We start from the raw sequence: 24,471 nt of genomic DNA, 5'->3' as shown, positions 1-24,471 counted from the left end.
TAGTTTCAACTCAAGTACTCAACCTAAAACGTTTTGATTTAAGATGGATGTGCCTGTTTCAAACAAAATTTTAACCCATTCAATCTTAAAATAGATATATCCGTCTTAAAAGAGACCATTACGGTCACTAAAGCCCACCACTATAGACTTGGGTAATCGTCAAGTCCCTATAAAAACACCAAACGTCTTTGAATCAATCACTCGACATTTTGGACTCTGGCACTGACAATAATGGCGACTACTGGCAAAGTGATCACCTGCAAAGGTATAGTATACCCCACCATTTCCTTTCAATTTCTCTATTTTCCATAATTTTGTAAGATTATTTTTACCAAGTTCATACTGTAACTTTTTTTGATGAGTTATTTAATCTAATCTATTGAAAAAATATTTAAAATGAAAAGCTGCGGTTGCATGGGAAGCCAACAAAGAATTAGTGATTGAAGATGTTGAAGTTGCACCACCACAAACTGGAGAAGTCAGGATCAAGATCCTTTTTACTGCCCTTTGTCATACTGATGCCTATACTTGGAGTGGCAAGGTCTTTTTCTATATTTGTTTTACAATACAACCGTCAAACCGTGTGAGACGATCCTTTTATATATAAAAACACTCGTTTATTGATAGTATTACAAAGACCATCCCACGGGGCGGTCTTATTCTATAATCCTAGTTCAAAGATGATTCATGTGGGTCGACTGCAAATTATTTTGGGATTAAGGCTTTGATGATGTTGTTGTTGTTGTAGTTGTAGATGTTTCAGAGATGAATCGTTTACTACTTCTCAGATCATTGCTGATAGTATCTTCTTTTGGGCGTTGTTTAATTTCAATGGGAATGTTTATTATGTATGATAACAATGAAAATTGAGAAAGATTACATGTGTAGAGAAGAATAAAATTTAAGTGTAAGTTTTGATCAAACCAGTGATGAGATGTGCGATATTAGACACATGTTCATTATGCTGTTTGCCTGTTCGGTTTTCTGACTCGGTCATTGGTTTGATTAGGAAGTGATGGTTTCGACATTTTTAAGATATGAAATGTTTTCGAAAACTGGTGTTAAAGTCGCAAATGTCGTTTTGCTGGCTTGGGCATAAATCTTTAAAAGTAAACTTTCTGAGTTCATTTTCATCACATCATACAAACTCGAGGGTTTTTGATTTGTCCCACAAATTAATTTTTTATGATGTTCGCCTTGTACTTATACTGTGGTTCATTATCACCTGCCATTGTTGTATGGTTTAAGTTTAGGTCGTCCGATCCTCGAATTGCATTGTTCATAGTGAAATGAAGTTCTTTCGTGAACTAGCTTGCCAGAGTTATTTATATATAAAACTAGTAGTGATCTATGAACTCGAACCAGTTCCAAAATTAAATCGAACACTGAAACATGGAACAACGGCCTAACCTAAGTTGCATGCAGCTTACCTTTTCAGTTTTCACACCGATTGGTGAAAATCCACCACATATTTTGCATCGTGCTTAATGGTCTTTCCGCAATTTGTTATTAAGATTTCTGAATTTTCGCTAGTTTTTGATTAAAAATATTCTTGCTGCAGGACCCTGAAGGTCTTTTCCCCTGTATCCTTGGTCATGAAGCTGCTGGGTGTGTACTGATATAGCTTTGCATTTCACCTGATGCGTAGCTCTATTGCTAATAAAATTTGACCTTTGTATCACTAATGCAGAATTGTGGAGAGTGTTGGTGAAGGTGTTACAGACGTACAGCCTGGAGACCATGTTATTCCTTGCTATCAAGCAGAGTGCAAAGAATGCAAATTTTGCAAGTCGGGTAAAACGAACCTCTGTGGAAAGGTCCGGGCTGCTACTGGAATTGGAGTTATGATGAATGATCGCAAGAGTCGTTTCTCTGTCAACGGAAAACCTATTTATCACTTCATGGGAACTTCAACATTCAGTCAGTATACGGTGGTACACAACGTTAGTGTTGCTAAAATTGATCCACAAGCTCCATTGGATAAAGTCTGTCTTCTTGGTTGTGGTGTCGCTACTGGTAAGGGGTTCTGCTAATCGATAGTTACTGCTATCTTAACTTGCTTTCTTATGTCTGTAACTTGACATTGATCTCAAGGTGGTTTCACGGGTTAATTTCTGACATCCTTGTATGGATGACGGCAAATATTTGTCTACAGTTTCTGCATGATATAGTCTGTATATGATATTTTGTCTCGTAGTCATATTCATAGTTTTCAGTCTCAAGTTGGGTCTAAAGATTGTGATTGTTGAATATTGGTTTGTTGATTGACGTATGAGTGAGTAAATGATCGGCTAAAGGATATTGTCTGCAAATATCTTTTAAGTGATCGACCAGCATAGTTTTTTTGTATGTCTTTTGAGGGGGTGCTAAATCTTGGATACTACGAGTAATCGAACATCGTTCCAACTTTAGGGAAACAACACTAACGTCTGCCTCAAATGTTTGATGCGGGAATTTATCTATGTAGGTCTTGGAGCTGTGTGGAACACTGCAAAAGTAGAGCCTGGGTCCAATGTTGCTGTTTTTGGTCTTGGAACAGTAGGTTTAGCGGTAAGTTCTTGTAAATTTGATCAACATTAATTTTCTAATAACTTGTGGATTTCGTTCTTTTTTCAAAGTGTTTTATGTTTTGGAATGGCTGACAGGTTGCAGAGGGTGCTAAAGCCGCGGGTGCTACAAGAATTATTGGCGTGGATATTGATCCCAAGAAGTTTGAAGTTGGTAATCTCATCATTCCTTTTCCTCCACAAGTTCTATTTTTTGATAGTGGGTTTCGTTTGTGATTTAATTACCTAACAAGACATTTAATGCTAATTGTACGTCTCACACTCTCACATTTTCTGTATGTGAGACGATCTCTTCTGATACCAATCATTCCTCATCATTGGAACTTATGTCTTTATTATGACCTCTGCTGCTACATATTTCAGAAACGTGGCCCGAGATTAGTCTTATGGTACTGCTTTGAGTGGGTTTCCTCTTCTGGCTTTTGGAGTTAGCAATTTTTAGTCTAGGCTGATATTCTTCTACGATATTTGATGAACGTACTTCTGATATGTTTTTATTGCAAAGCTCTTTTGTTCTTCTTATCATAATAATATCCTAGATTATTCCTTTTTCTTGTCATGATTCCATCCTTTACATAGAAAAAGGCTTTACTAATTTCAATTTTTTTTTTCTTCTGAAAGTTGCGCGGGGTTGAAATTCAGGATGTCACTAGACATGTTTTCTAGCTATATGAACGCTTTTGCTATATGGAGTTTTTATGTAAATATTGGGTTCTTTGTAGTTCTGGAATCAAAGACTCGCTATTCTTTGACTTCGTGTATGATAAATTAAAGCAAAATAAAGCATCAAACTGCCTGCAGTTTTATATCGTTGAGCAACAGGCCGATGGTGCAATACTGCAATTTCGACGGGATTATTATCACGACCTTTCTATGTTTTTTAACATAGGGGCAAGGATGCAACATCCTACTCCCGCTTACAATGTCGTGAGTAGTAATCACTAGGTTCTGGAGTAAAAAGTTATTGTCGTAGTAGTATTGTTTCCCTTCATTATCTATTTCTTCTGATTGATGCAGCCAAAAACTTTGGAGTGAATGAATTTGTGAATCCAAAAGATCATGACAAACCAATACAACAAGTGATTGTGGATCTCACAGACGGTGGTGTTGACTACAGCTTTGAATGCATCGGCAATGTTTCTATAATGAGGGCAGCCCTAGAATGTTGCCACAAAGTGAGTTTCTGCCTAATAATTATCGTCCTCAGTCTGGTTTTTTTGGCTTGACTAAAAATCACATTTGCTAATAAAACGGAACTGTTCAGGGGTGGGGAACATCCGTGATTGTAGGTGTTGCTGCCTCTGGTCAGGAGATATCTACTCGTCCCTTCCAGCTTGTAACAGGTCGTGTTTGGAAAGGAACGGCTTTTGGCGGTTTCAAGAGCCGATCTCAAGTACCTTGGCTTGTGGAGAAGTACATGAAGAAGGCAAGTACCTTATTCGCATGTTATCCTTCAGCATATAGATAACTGCAGCAGTGTTAAAACTCAGTTGGGAGAGCTTTACCGCTCCTGTGGACTAAATCGTCCGGTTTATAACATCACCAAATATTACCATTTATAAATCTGAATGAGATCAGTTTCATTGTTTCTTGTCCCGTAAAGTCTAATGCAAAATGACATTAACCGTACGTGTGCATTGTACAGGAAATCAAGGTGGATGAGTACATAACACACAACTTAACCCTAAGGGAGATCAACAAAGCGTTCGATCTGATGCACGAAGGTGGTTGCCTCCGCTGTGTTCTAGCAGTTGATGAATGATCTGAACATCCACTGTAGATCGACTCACAGCAACATGGCCATCAATATCAATGTAGTATTTTTCTTTCATATATTATCAAACGTTTACGCAAGTTTACCATTATAACATGGAATTGAACCCTTACCACTCTTTGAGGTAACTTTGGTTCATCTTTGTGAAGGTAAAATCTTTGCATATTCCAAATTCCACCAGTCCACCTTCAACCATTTTCCTATATGAATAAATGCTTGTTTGCAACGCTAATGGTTGTCGAACTCGGATATTATTGTCAAGGCTATATTGATCATTAACATTAAAAGACCCTTACAATATGTTAACATCACACCATCTCACAATGATCGAAAATGAGTTAATAATAAGTAAACATTAATTCCTTTCACAATTATGGGATATTCTACGATATACCCCTGAGTTTTTAGGTTTTTTATGTTGTACCCCTTTTTTTTTTTTTTTTTAATTCTACATTGTACCCCTCTTTGTGTTTCTTTCTAGTGGATGTGCTTCTTTCTTTTGTGAAGTAGCGGTCCTTCGATGCAGTTCTTGACGCAATTTTTATCTTGGGTCATTCGAAAACAGCCTCTTTGTGTTGTTAACACAAGGGTAAGGTCGTCCGACTCCCCCCCCCCGCATTTTGCGGGAGCGGGTGAAGCCATTTGGGGTAATGTTGTTGTTGTTGTTGTTGTTGTATTGTACCCCTAAACTTCTTACTTATTTCTCCATCATAAACCTCGTTTAACTCTCCATTAACTTTATCACTATCAAACGACCATACTTTGACCTTTTTTTTTGTCAAAACTTTGACCTTTATTATGACTTATGAATGTTGCATCACCATTATATATGAAAAACATCACAGATCACTTTTAATAAGCATCAACTACTATTAAAAACATCTGTTATGATTCATGACATGATAAAGAAGATTTTTTGAACTTTTAGGTAGTTTCGTATACTACTTCTTGGGCCAATAAGTATTTCAGCGAACGGATAAGTAAATGAGTAGGTTATCGAGTAATTGGAATGATAAATAGACGATTTAATAGGTCATTTAAGAAACTAAGTTAGCAATGACAATAAATAAGGTCATGCTATAGACTAATGTATAGAATTTAGGGGTATACCATAGAGTGTAAAAAAAAGGAGGGGTACAACGTAGAAAACCGAAAACCACGAGGGTACACGGTAGAATATCCCTTTTTTTTTATTAAATACCATCCAACTTTTTCTTATAGTAAATTATAAGTAGGCCTAGAGTAGGCAATGAGCCGTGCTGGGCCGGCCCACGTGCCGGCCCGTCGTGCCTTCCCCCAAAATTGGCCCGGTCCAGGCATGGATATTGAGCTCCTCGGGCCGTGCCGTGCCAGGCCCACTAATCCAAACCTACGCCGCGGCCCGCTCAAGGCAAGACCATTTTCGTGCTCGGGCCGTGCCTGACCCATGGGCTTTTCGTGCCTTGTCCGTGGGCCGGCCCATGTGCTCTAATATTTTTTTTATTTACAAAAAAACGTTATATAATTGATAAATTTTTAATACTTTTTATTTAATAAATGACGATTAATGGGTTAAATATATATTTTATTAAATATTAATGTACTTTTTGTTTAATAAATGATGATTAATGGTTTAAATATATATTTTATTAAATATTAATGTACTTTTTGTTTAATAAATAATGATCAACGGACCATTCTTCGGGTCGGGCCGTGCCAAGCCCGTCGTGCCTGGTGCGTGCCGGGCTCCACCATGCCTGGGCCATGCCGTGCCTAGGCACGGATTTTTGAAGAAAATCGCGTCGGAGCCCGCCTCAAGCCCAGTCGTGCCGTGCCCGTGCTTCCTCAATTTTCTCGACGGGCCGGGCCGGGCCGTGCCGCCCACCGGCCCGCGGCCCTTTATGCCAACTCTAAGGCCATGTTCTTTTGATTTGAAATTGTCTCAATCAATCAACTTAATAGAGTTTAATCAATCAACTTAATGGAGTTGAATCAATCAATCAATCGAATCGATCTCAATCAATCAAATAATAATAAAAAGATTATATTAATAATAATAATAATAATAATACTAATAATAAATATTATAATAAAAATAATACCAATAATAATAATAATAATAAATATTATTATAATATTATTCATTAATAATAATAATATATTAATATAATCTAATAATAATAATCTCATAAGATATATAAAAAATAAAATAGTAATATAATAATAAATATAGTAATAATAATAATAATAATAATAATAATATATTAATAATATAAATGATAAAATTATTAATAATAATATAATATATTAATAATAATAACTAAAAAATAAATAATAATATAATAATAATAATAATAGGTCTAATATAATAACTTATTAATATAATAATATTAAATATAATAATAATAATAATAAATATGTGATTAATAATATTAATAATAATGAATATATTAATAAAATAATAAATATAATATAATAACTTATTAATATAATAATATTAAATATAATAATAATACTAATAATAATAATAATAATAATATTAATAAATATTTTATAAATAATATTAATAATAATGAATATATTAATAAAATAATAAATATAATATAATAATAATAATAATGATGATGATAATAATAATAATAATAATAATAATAATAATAATAATAAATATAAATATAATAATATAAACAATACGAATTAATTATTAATAAATATAATAGTAATATCATAAATAAAAAAATAACATAATAATAATAATAATAATAATAATAATAATAATAATAATAAATATAGTAAATACATTAATATTAAAATAATAATAATGATATCAATAAGAATAATAATAATAGTAATGTTGAAATAAACTAATATGAATCGAATCAATCAATCAATCGATCTGAATCAATCAATCAATCAATCAATAGAGCCAATCAATCAATCAATCAATAGAATAATGACAATCAATCAACTTATTAGAATCGAAATTAAGTCAAAAGAAGCAGGGGCCTAAGTAGGCCCTGTTCTTTTGGACTTAAAGTCACTTAATATAAGTTCACTTCAGATCCTATAAGTTCGATTCGATTCGATTCAGATCCTATAAGTTCGATTCGATTCGATTCGATCCTATAAGTTCGATTCAGATCCTATACCTCACTTAATTTAAGTTCAGTTCAGATCCTATAAGTTCAGTTCAGTTCAGATCCTATAAGTTCAGTTCAGATCCTATAACACTACAAGAAAAACGCGGCTTACTGACGGCCCTACCGACGGAAAAAAGAGGCCGTCAGAAAACACGGGTTACTGACGGATGTGTGACGGAAATTCCGTCAGTAAAGATGTGTTTTGCAGGTTTTGTTTATATTGGAAACGATGCAAATAGGCATCGTGGTTGGGCAAAGAGTCAGATTTGAAACGATGCAAAAACGATCGTGGGTCGGGCAAAGCAGTTTTTTTCTGGTCTGTTATTTAATACATCTGACGGAATTTCCGTCAGTAATTTTAAAATACCGACGGATTTTCCGTCAGTGCGTTTTCCTCCCCATTTTCCAGATTTAACTAGAAATTGCCACGTGTCCCACAAACTGACGGAAATTCCGTCAAGAAACTCAAAACGACGGAATTTCCGTCGCACCCTCTGTTAATGTGATTTGAAAACCTACGTGGAATGCCACGTGTCGGTCATAAATCGACGGAAATTCCGTCGATAATGCTAAACACTTACGGAAATTCCGTCAGTATTGACCTATAAATAAGGACGGATTGTCCGTCACATTTCCGTCGATTTTGGAAGATCGACGGAAATTCCACGATCTGGTATTTCTACGACTAAATAAGTGACCACGATTCATCGACGGAATTTCCGTCGAAAGGGAAATACCGACGGAAATGCCGTCGATATGGGCTTAAATTTTCCGTCGATTTCCGCGTTTTTCTTGTAGTGTAAGTTCGATTCGATTCGAGATCCTATAAGTTCGATTCGATTCGGATCCAATAAGTTCGATTCGAGATCCTATAAGTTAAGTTCGATTCGATTCGATCCTATAAGTTCGATTCGATTCGAATCGATAAGTTTCAGTCCAAAAGAACAGGACCGTAGTCTTAGGCTCTGTTTGGTGAAACTAACTGAAAAGATAGCTGAAAATTGAAAAGGTAACTGAAACCTGAAAAGATAACTGATAAGGTAGCTGATTATATAAAAAACATGTTTGACAAATTAACTGAAAAGCTGATTTTGATGAAATGACATAAAAGGATATGATAATTATTTAATAGTAAAGATTTAAAAGGTAAAAACGAAAAATCAAACCAAATCAGGTACCTGAAATCTCAAATGCTACTGTAAGTAGCATTTCATTTCAGGTAGCTTATTTGGTTAAATAAGCTACTTGCCAAACGCTTACAAAAAAATAAGGTATCTGAAATTTTGGTCAAATAAGCTACTTTGACCAAATCAAGTACCTGAAATGCCTTGTCAAACGAGCCTTAATGTACAATGGCCTTAAACTAGAATTTGTATTTAGTTTCGTCTTAATATTTTAACTTGGACTCAGGGATGAAGCTTTTCGGAACAGTAAGTCTTGCTTACAACGGTTGTAAACAAAAATACATACTCCCTCCTATTCACTCATTTTGTCCCTCTTTCCTTATTGAAGCTAGTCGGGTTTTTGTCCCTCATTCCTTTTTTGGTAAGTTTTTAAGTTGTGAATTTACCATCTTATCCTTGTCTATTTTTGCATATTACAACATTTGCCATTCACTAACCCACCTACTTAACATAACCCAAATCTAATTCAACCCACCTAACACTAACTAATCTAGCCCAAAACAATTAACAACCCAATTATCAACCCAACTCCCGCCATTTAATCCCCTCATCCTTCCCCAAACCCTAGCAGCCTCCTTCCTCTTCATCTTTCTAGAACCGTCTCTTCATCTCTTCATCTCTTCATCTCCAACCAGAAAACCCTAAATCGTCTCTCACATCGCCTCCTTCCTCTCATCGCCTCCTTCCTCTCATCTTTCTATAATCCCTAAATCGTCTCTATCATAATCTGAGACACGCTTCTCATCTGTGATCTCCAATCTCTTAAAACCCGATCATCAACATGTCGCATCTTCAAATTCACAATGAATCCTCAGGATTTGACTCTAAATCTCCAGATCTGACTCATCTTTTCTCCGATATTGAAGATGGTCCTTGCCTATTCAACATCTATGAACCTCCTTTTGTTGATGTTGACGTTGATGACAATGGCGATAGGGAGAAGAGTATTGCACATGTTGAAGGCATGTCAATGAAGATCGTTCCTGATTCGTATGATGACTATTCATCATCTTCTGAAGTTGTCCCTGAATCTGAGGTTGTTCCTGAATCTGATGTTGAGGTTGTTCCTGAGACATGCATGGAGACTGAACCTGAACTTGTTTACCATACGTGTTTGGTCGAGCAAGATGCTTTTAACATTTGGTTTAAGGAAGATGTTGAGGAGAGGACTAGGAAGAAATTGGCAAGATATGAGACACCGGAGTATAAAAGAATGGCTTTATTGCGGATGAAGGTGCTCCTTGAAGAATAAGGGAGGTTAATTTACGACGATCCATAATTTTATTGTTTTTTTTTTATGTTTTTGTTGGTTGGGTTCGTAAAAATGGACTAGTGATGATTTTTTAGTACAGTTTGGGTATATTTCCTCATTATAATGGACTAATGCCCAATGATCTCATTATTGAGGGCAAAATCGACCCTAAATCACTTTATGCATGCATAAAGCCACCACAACTCAAAGTGATGAGGCTATGCATGCATTAAGTGATTGGGATCTTGAATTCGTTGAGCTACTCAATTTTAAAGTTGTACGCCAAGTGAATTGCGATCAAATCGATGTTCATAATATTTGTGTCCCGATTTACATTTAAACATTGTGCAAAGTTCATAAATAAGCATCAAAATACACAAATTATGAAACATGTTCTTCTTTGCTTGTGATCTTCAAAATATCTTTGATCTGCGATGTTTAGAGTCCGCTTGTATTCGAGCTTGGTCTTCTTAAGCGCAAAACATGTTCTTCTCGCTATTGACAAAATATGGACCAATCGATCTAGCATTTATGTTCATAATATCTTTGCATAACCGTAGCAAAAACAAATAAACCACCGCATTGCATTCATCGAACCATCTCAACAGGTTCATTGGTTAGAACCTGATCTTCGGTGAGGTCAATATATAATGATCTGTTGGTTCATTCTCGCACCCAGTGGTTCATAATGTTACCAACAAGTTCAAGATCTGCGAGAGCATCTGCAGAAACATTTGCATTAACATTTGCATCAACTAATGCATTAGCTTTGTATCCATGTTTCAACTTTGTTCATATGTCATATCAAAGAATGATCTGTTGGTTCATTCGCACCCAGTGGTTCAATAATGTTACCAACAAGTTCAAATAACGTCTGCAGATAGCATCTGCAGATAGCATCTGAGAACATTTGCATTAACATTTGCATCAACTAATGCATTAGCTTTGTATCCATGTTTCAACCTTGTTCATATGTCATATCATCAAGAATGCTCTGTTGGTTCATTCTTGGACTCAACGAGTTCAAGATAATGTTGCCAACAGTTCATTTATATCAAAGATAATGTGCTTTACTTTTATGCTAGAAGCATCACCCACATTGTTCAAGTATGTTATACACTCTTGCACCAAGTTCAAATCGGCGAGTTAGATAGTCGGGCAATAAGCTGCGCACCGCTAATTTGGATTTGTGCATGTGTGGTAAGGGGTAATCATTTCCTCCTTTCCTTTTCAAAACCTCTATCATGCATGCTTGTAGTGTTATGAAGACATAATTGAGTTTAATTACCTCCAACTTTTCAAAAGCATTATTAACTTCCACAACAAGTTTATCCAACTTGTAAGCATTTTTCCTTTGCTGAAGTGACTGAATAGCTCTGAAAAAACCCAAATCTAAGACATTCAAATCTGGTGAGTTTGGTGGTTGACAACTTAACTCAATATTCCACCCATCCTTGTTTGCTTGACTTTGAAATCGGATCCAATTCTTTATGTGTGGACGTGCATTATCTTGTTGTATGATAATATGCTTATTTTCACCTTCGAGCCACTTTGCCTTAATTGCTGGAATAACAATTTTGAGTATCATATCTTTAACAACCTGTTTGTTAATTGATTCTATGCATTTTGTTTCCATTGTACCTGCAACTCTATTCCTAGAATTTCTCTTAGCTGGTACTTCAACTATGAAGGGCCATATACCTATCTTACCATCAAAAAGTACTTCACCATTTGACCCATACCTTGGTCTGGCAACAGCACACATAAACATTACTTTTCCTATAAATTTTTTGGACTGAACACTTCTATATGGTTTTTTTTCACCTTTAGATAAGTAGAACCTCCTACTAGGCTGAGTTAAGTAAAACCATTTTTCATCCATGTGAATAACAATACTTTGATCATTGAATTTTACTTGCTTACATACCTCATCATAATGTAGTCATCCCGAGAGAAAAGCAATCTCTCAAGTTTGTTTTTGTCATTCAACTGAGGTTTGATTGCATTTGTGTGAGAAAGTATTGTCTTATCTGTTACCCATCTTGATATTCTTTGACTTGGCTAGTCCCATAAGCTTCAAAGCAGATACTATGTTGAGTGGTCCTTTCTCGAAAGGGGGATTTTGTTGAACTTCTCAACATCAAAAACCTGCCTTGTATGACATTTTTTGCCTTTCAGTTTGCTGTTAACATTTAATGCTTGGCCTGCATCCAACTGCTTCTTTGTTTCATTCCAGATCCTTGTGATACTCTTCCTGCAAACACTGAACTGGTCTGCCACCTCTAGCATTATACCCCTTTTGATCTTTCCATTATTGCTTCTTAACAATAAAATTTGAGAAATCTTACTTCTTTCTAAGTTTGTCAAGTTTTTAGTCTTCATTTATTGCTGTTTGTGAGAAATAAATGTGGATGAATCAGATTTTTTGGCTGTTTTATGTGGATTTATTATTGTAGGAAAGTGTTTTTTTGGTTGTTTGTGTATAAATGATCACTTTAGTTGCCACTATTCTATTTATAGCTAACTTGAACTTTGCACAAGTTTAAATTTGGTGAAAAATTTGGGCGCAAATTTTAGAGCCATTTTTTCATTTTGGCTCCTTAAATGAATTTGGTGCCAAATTTGAATGAATAATGCACTTGGTGTCCTTTAGTTTGGCAGTTTGCTTATTCAATATGGACGTCCAGAATGAGAATGAAGGTATAAGAGGATCCTTCTTTGAAAAATCAAGTCCAAATCCAACAACAATATTTTGTCAATTTTTTTTTTTTTTTAGCAAACTTGTTTTATTAATTTTAGAATTCAATTACTGTGTAATTTTCTTATGAAGTGTAATTTTTTAATGTCAGATGTAGAACTCCAAAAATTATCAAGTATCTTTATGTCGTATGTAGAACAAAAAACTGGTATTGTCTTGTATTTGTACTCTTTTTTAATCAAGTACTCCAATGGGAAATTATCAATGTAATCTCAAGTCTTAATTTTTGGAGGGAAAGCTTAGCATAAGCATGTCTACTTAAGTTTCCTTAATCTTACTTTCCTCTCTCCATTCACCTTGGTCCACCATGTCCTTTATTCATTTTTTAATCCCACCCTTAATTCTTGTGCACAAAATGAAAGGGACAAATTGAGTGAATAGGAGGGAGTATACAATTACCTTTCTTTCGAAAAGAAAACTATAATTAGAAATATAGATAAGATTGATATTTTGACCCTAGTTAATACTTGGACTTAACTTCGTCCCTACTTGGCAGTGGCGTTTCTGACGGGATGCATGGATTCATTTGCACCCCATTTTCCCAAAAATAATTACAATTTTGTTTAGTAAAGGATCACATAAATTATGTGGGTCTTGTGGTTGTTAAATTTATTTTTTAGTTAGAGGTCATGGGATCAATTCCTATATTGAACAATCAGTCCTCGGCATCATCTCGACATTTCTAGATCCTTTAGATCTATTACTTATAGATATTTTAATAAGGATAAAAAAAATTGAAATGAAAAACTAATCAAAAGAATTGAGTAATGTCATAAAATGTGTATTTTAATAATTTTTTTACCACAAAACTAATGATTTCAATTTAGAAATTTTCTCAGATAGTTTTAAAGAATTTTTTTTGTCATGAAATTAATAATATCAGTTCATAATTTATTTATACTTAATCTTATTCAGCTTATAGTTCCGCTTTCTCTAATATATGTGAGGAGTATTATAATGAAATGAGAACTATAGGTTGAATAGGAGGGAGTACGAATTAAGTACGTGGTAAAATTTTTTATACGAAACTAATATATCAATTTATGGGTTTTTCATATACGAATTTTTAGATTTACCAATTTTGTTTTATATTAATTAAAAGATTATAATTTAGTTAAAAAAAGATTATAATGATTAAAAGATAATATCTTAATTAAAAAATAATAATTTAATAAAAATACAGGTTTGTTTTTTTATTTAAGCATATTTCTTTTGGAGGAAAACTATTGAGAATTTTTATTTAATAATAAGGGGGGATTTTATCCAATTCCATATCACCCTGCCTTTTGTCAAACAAAATAATTTTTTTTTTTCATAAAACTTGATATTTTCATTGTTAGAAAATTTTACGCACCCATACATCAAATCATAGGAATTGTCTCTATGGCTTGGCCCCATGAAGCACACATATTACAACGATAGATGTATCCACTTAAAATGTGTAACAATCAATATGAGTATTTAGGCACATACTTCTTCAACCTTATCACTCTAGACAAGCCACTACACATGCCGTGGGGGCAAAGACTTTTATGCTTCCATTATTATGCCAATTTTTCTACATTTTCTCTTTTAACAGGTTTTCCATTATGTTTTTATCCAAAAATATCTTATAAGATATCAATAATGCATTTCTTCGTCCTTTCACCTTTTCTAAAATAAGGTGTTATGACAGTCTTTGATAATTCATAATGAAAATTTTCTTAAAAACAAACTAAATATATAATGAGTAGTTCATTAATTAGTTTGATGAAGTGTTTGTCTAAAATTCTAATGATGGAACGAGGAAGGGATAGCAAGGACGATTGGCATGTCACGCATCGCACAACTCGCGCCTCTAAGCAACTAACACGAACTTTTTAGCTAGGTTTTTCGATTCTTCCTCACAATTACTAGAGTATATTGCATCATTGTTTCGCCTTGTTGAATTGTTCAATCGATAATCTATCTAACCCTTATACGACTTTGAATTCCGTTTTGACACTACTATATTCAAACTCAAGTACTAAACCACGAGCCTCAACTCCAGTGGTGGATCTCGCTGAAAAAGTTATAAGGGTTGGGATTACTGCACAAAAGATCTAACTAAGGTTGCTAGGCAAGATTCTACTTTGGATTGATATGGAGGATAGGATCGAATCGGATCGTAAACTCGTAAGATCCTATAAACTAACTAAATATAGTTTTTTATTTGGTAAAAACATATAATTAAAGATCCATAAAATATTAATAGGAAAGAATTAAATGTGTTTTTGTGTAAATTGAAGTAAAAATGATGGGACATTGCAATTTCCCATAAAAATAGGGAGTCGTTTGATTGATCAAGGAACTTAATTTTCCTAGGAACTTCAATTTCATGGGAATTAAGTTCCTGCATCCAATTCGGGTGAATTTGACAAAAGTGTTTGGTTGCTCATGTTGGAATTAAATTCCATGGGAACTTCCAATGACCAAGGGGGAGTAGGTAAGCCAATTCCTACATTATGTAGGCATTGAAAGTTCTTGGGAACAACCCATGTTTTTGCAATTCATGGGATTTTCCAATTCCTGTGTTTTTCAAGTGTCAACCAAACAACCCCTAGCATTTAATTCTTTCTTATTTTGATTTCTTATCCTATACCTAGTGGGCATAGGTTAGAAAAACCGATTTAATAATTAATAATTTTAGTATTATTGTATGAACATGTTTCTACAACTTACATAGATGTAATTATATAAAATATATATTAATATTTTTACTATGTAATTGAATCATAAAATTGTAAAATTGTTTGATAGTATTATGATCCTAACTTTTGAATCATAAGATACTACAATCATAATAGAATTGTAGAATCCGGACTAAACCATACGAGAATTGTTCGAACCCATGTCCTCACTGTTCCCTTCTTTTTAAGGAAACAAATTTAACAATCATAATCCAATACCCATGAAGCAAAACGGCAAAAAGAGGTAAATACATTATTATATAGACAACAATAGTAATATAGCCAAATTATCGTCTCAATACGTTTTACATTGCTTACGTTGTTTCCGCATAACAACAGCATTGCTGTGTCCGCCTTGGTCACGGATCACCATGCATATATAAATAGCATTATTATCAACTTGTTCTTACTTTTTAACCTACCTATCTCTTTACGTTTGTCACACACTCATAACCAATTATTGCTTTAACTATTTCGTAAACTTGTATAAATTTCCATATCTTAAAACATTCAAATCTACAAATAAATAATAACATCAAGAGTCTTAGTCCTAAAATATTACGGAGATGGGAGATTGGAATTCAGTTCAACTCAAAGTCCTATCTGAAGTATTGGGTTGGGTTGCGTTTGTTGCTTGGTCTATCAGTTTCTACCCTCAGGCCATCTTGAATTTTCGTCGAAAAAGGTCATTTTCTTATCAACTTACGTTTTCTTTTAATTTTTTAACGAAAATTTAGACATGTCATTGTATGTATGTACGTCTTATTCGTTAATAATGTTATGTATTATTATTATTGAATTTTACAGTGTCGTGGGGCTGAATTTCGACTTCATAGTCCTGAATTTGACGAAACATTCATCGTATTTGATTTACAATGTGGTTCTATTCTTTAGCAAGACCGTTCAAGCTCAATATCGCCACAAGTTTGGCTCGAACCAGGTTAGTATTGGGTTTTTAACAGAAAAAAAAAAAGTTTGATGACACTTTGAATACATTATTGAGGTCTTAACCTAGTGGTTAATATCGTTGCCATACTGCATGTCCACCCTTTTCAGTCGATACAAGACTAAAACGAGTTATTTAATCGATACAAACTAAAACAAGCTGTGAAAATATTGCGACACTGAACTCGTCAATATGATTTGCAACTGGTAACAGCAGTAACATAATGTAATACCATGACAATGAATCCTGTTTTTTAAATCTTTTAAATTTTGATTGTAATAAGAGTGATGAATGTCGACAGATGATACCGGTTGCTGCAAATGATGTAGCATTTTCAATACATGCAGTCATCTTGACTGCATTCACCCTTTTTCAGATTTTCATCTATGAGGTAAAATTACAAACTTACTGTAATTTCCTGCAGAAATCTTCAAACTCATATTCTACTTTTAAACTTGTAAATTTAAGTTTTGAAGTAACAAAGATGTCATTTTACAGAGAAAAAACCAGAGATTTTCAAAAACCTCTCTCGGAATTGTCTCGGCTGTATGGATTTCCGCTGCTGTTTGTGTCTTTGTAGCTATTCACAGACATTCATGGCTCTGGCTTACTTCTGTTTTCAGGTATGATTTAAATCTTTCCCTATACAATCTTTTTTTTTCCTTGTAAAATTTATCCAACTTTTTTAACCATGTTTCGTTTTAACTTTTCTGCAGCACAATTCAAGTCACAATGACAGTGATCAAATATATACCCCAGGTAACAAATACTGAAGAACGTGTCAATAACTATACAATTGGTTTCTGTTATGTATATTAAGGGGTAAGATGTCTGAATATGCAGGCATTCATGAATTTTCGGCGAAAAAGCACAGATGGGTTCAGCATTGGTAACATTTTGCTGGATTTGCTCGGAGGTTTGACAAATTATGGACAAATGGCTGTGCAATCTGTAGACCAAAGTGAGTCGTAGATCAATTACGTCTCATTGTTCTGCTTATATACTCGTAATTTCTTCAGTGTAGTTTCTCAAATGTACTAATGTCCACTTTAACCTTCTTCCTGCAGAATCCTGGGTTAACTTTTATGGTAACATAGGCAAAACTTTGCTTTCACTGGTATCATTTTCCTCCTTATCACAGTAATTTATCCTTGCAGTTTTATTTAGTTTATTGACAAATGATGATAAATCACTGAGTAACTAATAGATCATAGAAAAGTCTGCCTATGTTACTTAGACTCGACTGCTAGTCTTGGACAGCGGACGTGATTGTGAAAAAATCACGATTTCTTTGCTGCCTAAATGAATCTTTTAAATGTCATGGCAATCCCGAACACTACTTAATACTACGAGTAGTTTATAAGAGACTAAGATATGAATCCTGTCGATTATTGCAGGTGTCAATATTCTTCGACATTTTGTTCATCATTCAACATTATGTGCTTTACCCTGAAAACAAAAGGGCACTTCCTATTACTCAGTCGGAGATCAAAGAGACTACTGAATTCGATAGCAAAGATACTGCTAAATTCTGAACCAGATAGATAGAAAGATTTCTTATTCTGCACTTCGGCTATAAATCTCAAGTACATAGAAGGCCTACATGATCAAGGTAAAATGTAAGAGGTCATATAATTATGCAGGAAATCAAGGGTTTCTGATTTCATAACACACAGCTCCACGTTGATTCAAGTACTCAAGTAGTCAAGTAACGTATTTCTAAGAGGACAACCCTCACACGCTCAATTTACGCCCTATACAATGAAGATAGAATATTACACATAATTCAGTGACGCCCTATTATTGTTTGTATTTGTAAATATCATAAATGAGGATGAAACTTGGGCTAAATGTCACCCATTGACATTCTTTACTTTATATTCTCTTGATGTTATTTCCAATGACCTAAACACTTGACTCTCCCCATCAATATCAATATTAAAAGGCTGGAATTCTTCATTGTTGTGGACGAATATACTACTATGTCAATGCCAATTCCGTCAATAACTATTTTTTAGCATTAGGAATAAATCAAGCACCCGACCACAAGCGCAAATTCCAAGACCCGAGCCATGACCTAACTAGAAAAAACGACTAAGAGCTCATGGACAACATCACGCTAATACACGAGTTGCCCTAGGCCCCTAGCCATGCCTAGATCTTACTAATTTGACGGGCAGGCCATGTATGGCACAAGGCCTATCCAAGAAGGCCCGTTTTCTGCCGAATGGCTCTTAATTTGTGCCACCCCAAACGAAAAGAATCAATTGTCGAATACTACCGATTAAATACTTTCTCGGTGAGTGACTTTCTTATAAAAAAAAATTATTTGTTTTTTTTTTGGTGCTAAAGAGGGGCAAAGCCCCGAAAAGATTAAGTGTTAGCTATTACACGGGGAATAGCAACCCCAAGAACATCCTCCCGGAGGATTGACCGCAACTCATTAAACGGAGTATCCAAATATGTAGGGATGGTACTTGAATCGATTCCTCTATTTGCTAGTATATCAGCCACTCTGTTTGCTTCGCGATACACGTGCTCCAGCTTCACCGTCCATGTAGAGCTCCGTATCAAGTCCTTGCATCTTCCGACTATGAAATTTGTGAAACAATGCTATTTGAACAAGTTTCTATGTGTAAAAAACATCAACGTATTCAACACACATTTTAACCCCAAAAAAAAGTCAACTTTTCAGTATTAACAACCGACAAGGCGACAACACGTGATTTTTATTGTTCCGTGAAAATTTGGTTTATAGGAACATTACTTTCTAAAGCACAAATTTTAGGACGCAATTTTTCTTTTATGTGTGTTTTTTTTTTTAAAAAAAACTAGTCTACAATTTATGTCACCGATCAGCTCCAAAAATATTGACTTTTTCGAAATTTTTTTTTAAAAAAATGAACATAAAATGCTATAAAAAAAAAATGTAATTACTTATTTATGAACGAGTTTCCTTTCGTGGACTAGAAAACGATCAAGTAGTTGGTGGAACGAATTAGGGTAAGACCGTAAGACAACGGATTAAAAAAATATGTACATTTTGGACTTTTTGGTTATCAAATTATATTTTCATCTTCTTCGACTTTTCATTCGCACCAAAAAATAAATCTTCTTCGACTTTTCATTCTAATCTCTCCGTCTCCCAAGAATTCGATCCACATTTTCGGTATGTGTTTCTTTCGATTTTTGATTTGAATTTAAATTAACCTCATTTGATTCATCTTTACCTCTTTCAATTTGTATTTAATTCTGTGTATTTTGATTATCGCAATTCAAAATCTTCTATTTTTGGATGAATCTCGAATTCGTTCAATTCAATATGCCTTATTTTTGTTGAAAGTATAATAATTCTGCAGTTAATAAGTTTGAATGATGTGAATGATCAATTCCAATTGTTTGACGGGCTGATTTACTGGTTTGAATTGTATGTATTATCATCATTTGGGGGGAAAGAATTGAACTTTGTCGCGGTGTCGATGTTTTGGGGGAAATTCGATTGCGATTTGCTTGAATGATTGTTTTGCTGGTGTTATGTTGGAGAAGGGGCGGGGTTGTGGCCTGTGGGGGTGCATTTGAGGACTTTTGTAGGGACAATTAATCCGTAGTGACAGGAATCTAGGAATGAATAGGATCCCTATCAATGAAAATTGAAAAAAAGAAGGTGACTTGATTTCTCCTCCCCCCGTTTTGATGTTGGAACTAATCCACGGAATGGGGGAATAAGGAGATAAGGAAGCTGGTATGGTCCTGTCTTTCCCGAGGTGTAAACAACCTCTGGTCTCTCTGTCAAAGCTCCTGTGCGCCTCGTTGAACATTGGGCCTCCATTTTTTTCTTTTGTCGGCCGAGCTGAAGGGGGGATCATCAGGAAGAGGATTGAACAATGAGAGAGGCAGGGAGGTCAACCTCTTTCAAATAGTATATAGGGGAGTTCGAACATGCGACATATCGCACACAAGACTTGACAACCAGTTGGCTAAGACCTCTTCGTTGGTTTGTTGAGATAATTGTGGGATATACCTTTTTATTAAGGTGCAGAGTTGGACTAGAGCGGTTATTTTGTTCTACTCATCTTTGATAGGTTTTAATCACCATCAACAACAACAACATTATCCGAGTGACCCAATGACTCGTGCAAATTGAGGTAAGGAGGGTCGGATGTACGCACCCTTTCCCTTATGTTAGCAACACAAAGAGGCTGTTTCCGAATTACCCGAGATGAAATTGCATCGAGAACTGCATTGAAGGACCGCTATTTCACATAAGAAAGAAGCGCAACCACTTTAGTGAGCTATTTTGATTTGTTCCATCATAATCCAAAACCAAAGAGTAAGGAGTCTTTGACACCATTGGAAATTTAGAGAAATAGGTTGTAATCACACTACAATAGGTTAATCTGGCAGTTGTTTATCAGGTGACCTCGCACCTCATTGTGGATTAGTGGCACACATAATCTGTGCTGTGGTTTTATGTAAGCGCTCCGGTAGTATGTTGTATACGAGAAGTTCCCCTTTTCACTAAACTGAGAACCCAAATTAGTTTCTACTTGTTGGAAACTTATGTTTTGCTAGGTATTCACTATAGTTCAGTTTTCATTGAAAGATATTACTTGCGATGCTGGAAAGAACTTGCGTTTTATTAAGATTCATAAGACTTACTCTCTTCCTGGATCATGTTCTTCAAAGCTATTCCATTTGGTGATTAGGAGAGGATATTAGGACTGATGGATTATGCTCCAAATCAAAGTTTAATCGGGCTAGGTGGATAGAAATACCACATTGATGCATAGTTTTTTTCCTGATTTATGTTGTGTTACATTGTTTTCAAGTTGTCAAAACAATGCAATATCACCCAATGTTTTACTCACAGAGCTTACAACTTTTGTAGCCTGTCACCTAGTCCGGAATATATCTACTAATAGTTCTCTTGTATCAATGGCTGACTGTGAATTGATAATCTTTATAAACCTGGGAGTGCAAATAGATACTTTAATGTCTATACTAACATGTATATACTTTGTTCAGGTGATACATGGCTTCGACTTTCCGGGCATTTTTAAACAGTCCTGTTGGTCCCAAGACTACTCATTTTTGGGGCCCTGTAGCCAATTGGGGTTTTGTTGTTGCTGTAAGCTTTGACATTATACCGAAAGATTTTTATAATTTTGGATGCAGTTTGTAGATAAGCTTTCAACTTATTGCTTGCTTAACTGATGGAATTTGCAGGGGCTTGTTGACATGAATAAACCTCCAGAAATGATTTCTGGGAACATGACTGCAGGTTGAGTTTTGATCACTTTTGCTCTTCTGCTATGTGCAGCTCATAATTTCAGAATGCCACTCTAGTTACCAATGTTTGTGTATTTGGTTTTTGCAGCCATGTGCGTCTACTCGGCGTTATTCATGAGGTTTGCATGGATGGTACAGCCTCGTAATTATTTACTTCTGACTTGCCATGCTTCTAATGAGACTGTCCAAATGTACCAACTCTCTCGATGGGCTAGGGCAAATGGGTGAGTTTTCTTACAAGTCCATTTATTTGAGTAGTAAATTGCTGGGTTACCTCGTTCTTCATTCTATAATTGGGTTTACCTTGCATAAACCTTGTATCCTTGATTGTTCTGAGTGGTGGGTCCACTTCACTGGTCTTTGTTGATCTTCTCTGATTTTGCTGGGCTTTCGTGGATCATGGCAGTTTCACCAAGAACCTTTCTAATATTATGGATACAAATATAAAATAATTGAGTCAGGGTTCTATTTCGTGGACCATGGCATTTTACCTCTTCTTTTGTAAACTCGGGGTTCTATTATGTTGATAATGTAAGAAAACACATTGTAGTAGTTATGAATTTATAACTGGCAAAAGTGAGTCGACCCGATGAACTTGATCCGAAAATGAAGAAAAGTGTCACCTGAACTTGACCTGTTAGACCCAAAGTAACCTGCCTCGGCAGTCCCGAAATGACCCGAAATAACTTAGATCCTAACACGAATGGACTCAAAACGGCCCAACCGTAAGGTAGGCGCTGTCCCACATAGCGACTCCTCTCACTATTTTTTATCACCTTCTTTGTTTGCTCGAGCTTACCAAATCGTGCCTACCAAGCACCACCATTAAGGACTAGCGGACGTTTACCCATATTGAGCAACCACTAAAGCCTTGGGAGTAAAAAGGTGTAGTGGGATAATTTTTATATTTTTGACAGCTAGAGTAGGATAATTAAGTGCATAAAAACTTGTATCACTTTCATACGAAGCTATCATAACTTACATCACCTCTATTTCTTGCATCAATGGCGTCTCTCTTCTTGTTTAGTTCATGTAGCTGAAGTTGCACCACTTCCCTTTAATAACCGTGTTTCGTGCTCCATTTCTTGTTGGTTTTTGTGTAATTTTTGGTTGATTTTTAAAGTTAAGGTTTGACTGGTTTGTTGAAAGGAAGTTCCTACAAGTATGTTTTTGTATCCTTTGTGGGTACACGTGCTGCCCAGGCAGCATATCTATGTCTAGGGGCGTTAAGGAGTCGAGCCGAGCCCGAGCTTGGCCTTGCTCAACTTGTGCTCATAAAGTAAAACTCGAACTCGAGGTTACCCGAGCTTGAAAAAATTGGCTCGTTATCAAGGTTTAACGCGAGCTCGAGCCAAACTCGAACTCAACTCGAGCCTATATATAATTGTTGAATTTTCGTTTTTTTCTCTGAATATTTTCAATAACAAGGCTCGAAGGTTTTATATACAAATCTTGGAAAATCAATGTGACATTTTTATGTGTGATACAAATATATAATCATAACAAAATATGTATAAAATATGAGTAATATCCTATCTAATTACAGAAGTTCGAGCCGAGCCAATGTTAGCTCGGCTTGACTCGTTAAGCTCTCGAACCGAGCCCGAGCCGAGCTTTGACCGAGCCAAGCTCGAGTTGCTCGCGAGCTGTCTCGTCTCATTAAGGCCCCTATCTATGTCTAAGAGAAAAGCTAAGATGATTTAGAACTTGCTAAAAAAAAATTCACACGTTAATGACGTGGACCCAATTTGCGTAAACAGTTTGAAGTCAACTCTATTTTTGTAAATATTTTGGGTTTAAACCCTAGTTTAGCAAAAAAGGGGTAGAGTCGTTACAAATTTTGTGTAGCTTTGGACTTTGGTTAAACCTATAACTTATCTGAAAAATAAACAACTTAAGCAAGGATAGAGTCACCTCGACTGGATTTAACCTGATGGTACTTATTCCAAAAAATTTACTTGTGGTTAGTTAATGTACGATAAAAATTGACATGTTCTTTGTTAATTCCTTGAGTATGCATTTGATCTTTCTATTCTGCACTTGTATCAGGTACTTGTCTGAAAAGAAGGAGGTAGAGAAAAGCCCAGAACTGTGATTTTCCGTTGCCATTGAATTGCTCGTATTTATTTCTGTCAAATTGCATCTTGGTTTCACGATTGTACTCCCCGCTCATGTAAGCTCAGATTTCAGGGTTTTGCTCAAAGATCAAATAATCTAAAATGATTTTCTTTCTTGTCAAAATGCCCTCTTTCCATGATTCCGTCTCTTGTTGAATTATGTTTTAACCCTGACTCATAACAAACATGTGTTTATGAGCTGTTGAATGTGCGTTTTTACAATTAAACCCAAGTAAATGAGCAACTGAGCTTTGACAATTAACTGCTTTTTTGTTGACTAGTCGTTGATTGTCAGAAATACTCATTTAACTAACAGTTAAACTTATCTGACGAGTAATTGGGCTAATTCAGAACGAAACTTTTTCTTAGATGGTACTCCAATATTCAAGAATTTGTGACAGAAAATCATGTAGGGAATACAACAAATCTTGGTTCTTTGCAACTGCCATTTTGTAGAACTGCTGTGCATATTATCAATGGCAAGCTCACTCTGCCACCGGAATCCTACTGTTGAACAAAACCTGTCATGCTGGCTCGACTCTTAAATCTTTGAGGAGCACTGTTTAAACCGGTCATTATCATCGTTTTTTTTTTTTTAAGAAAGCGGAGGGAGGAAGAACTAGGGGCCCCTATTTGGCTGTTTCACGTCAAATAAAATTCGATTATCATGCCACTTGAAATATTTCAATAGAAAAAAAGAACAGTTGTGATTCTGCATATATGAATGGGGCCAAGACGGCAGGCGGGCGTTTTTAAC

General features: G+C 35.3%; 4 protein-coding genes across 4 annotated transcripts; 3 read left to right on the top strand and 1 right to left on the bottom strand.

Annotated features, from left to right (window-relative positions):
- The first annotated feature begins 120 nt into the window (after window positions 1-120).
- LOC141592047 (alcohol dehydrogenase class-3-like) lies at window positions 121-4,570 on the top strand. Its single transcript, XM_074412603.1, has 9 exons — window positions 121-265; window positions 405-541; window positions 1,562-1,608; window positions 1,691-2,016; window positions 2,468-2,550; window positions 2,646-2,721; window positions 3,585-3,742; window positions 3,832-3,993; window positions 4,213-4,570. Exons 1-9 carry the CDS (start codon window positions 232-234, stop codon window positions 4,327-4,329), a joined length of 1,140 nt encoding a protein of 379 aa, XP_074268704.1. The 5' UTR covers window positions 121-231; the 3' UTR covers window positions 4,330-4,570.
- Window positions 4,571-10,559: 5,989 nt separating this feature from the next.
- On the bottom strand, window positions 10,560-11,778 carry LOC141589988 (uncharacterized). The gene is made up of 2 exons (XM_074410606.1): window positions 11,185-11,778; window positions 10,560-10,682 (listed from the first exon to the last, which is right to left on the bottom strand). The coding sequence occupies exons 1-2, from the start codon at window positions 11,776-11,778 to the stop codon at window positions 10,560-10,562; spliced, it is 717 nt and encodes a 238-aa protein (XP_074266707.1).
- Window positions 11,779-15,777: 3,999 nt separating this feature from the next.
- LOC141592046 (cystinosin homolog) lies at window positions 15,778-18,281 on the top strand. The gene is made up of 8 exons (XM_074412602.1): window positions 15,778-16,047; window positions 16,170-16,302; window positions 16,610-16,699; window positions 16,807-16,931; window positions 17,025-17,067; window positions 17,152-17,269; window positions 17,376-17,425; window positions 17,706-18,281. The coding sequence occupies exons 1-8, from the start codon at window positions 15,929-15,931 to the stop codon at window positions 17,841-17,843; spliced, it is 816 nt and encodes a 271-aa protein (XP_074268703.1). The 5' UTR covers window positions 15,778-15,928; the 3' UTR covers window positions 17,844-18,281.
- Window positions 18,282-19,308: 1,027 nt separating this feature from the next.
- Window positions 19,309-23,976, top strand: LOC141592045 (mitochondrial pyruvate carrier 1). The gene is made up of 5 exons (XM_074412601.1): window positions 19,309-19,477; window positions 21,334-21,436; window positions 21,535-21,589; window positions 21,686-21,821; window positions 23,647-23,976. The coding sequence occupies exons 2-5, from the start codon at window positions 21,341-21,343 to the stop codon at window positions 23,690-23,692; spliced, it is 333 nt and encodes a 110-aa protein (XP_074268702.1). The 5' UTR covers window positions 19,309-19,477; window positions 21,334-21,340; the 3' UTR covers window positions 23,693-23,976.
- Window positions 23,977-24,471: the final 495 nt, after the last annotated feature.

The sequence above is a fragment of the Silene latifolia genome, chromosome 7 (assembly GCF_048544455.1).
Source record: "Silene latifolia isolate original U9 population chromosome 7, ASM4854445v1, whole genome shotgun sequence".
NCBI classification, from domain to species: domain Eukaryota; kingdom Viridiplantae; phylum Streptophyta; class Magnoliopsida; order Caryophyllales; family Caryophyllaceae; genus Silene; species Silene latifolia.
This window is presented reverse-complemented; position numbering and strand designations above follow the sequence as displayed.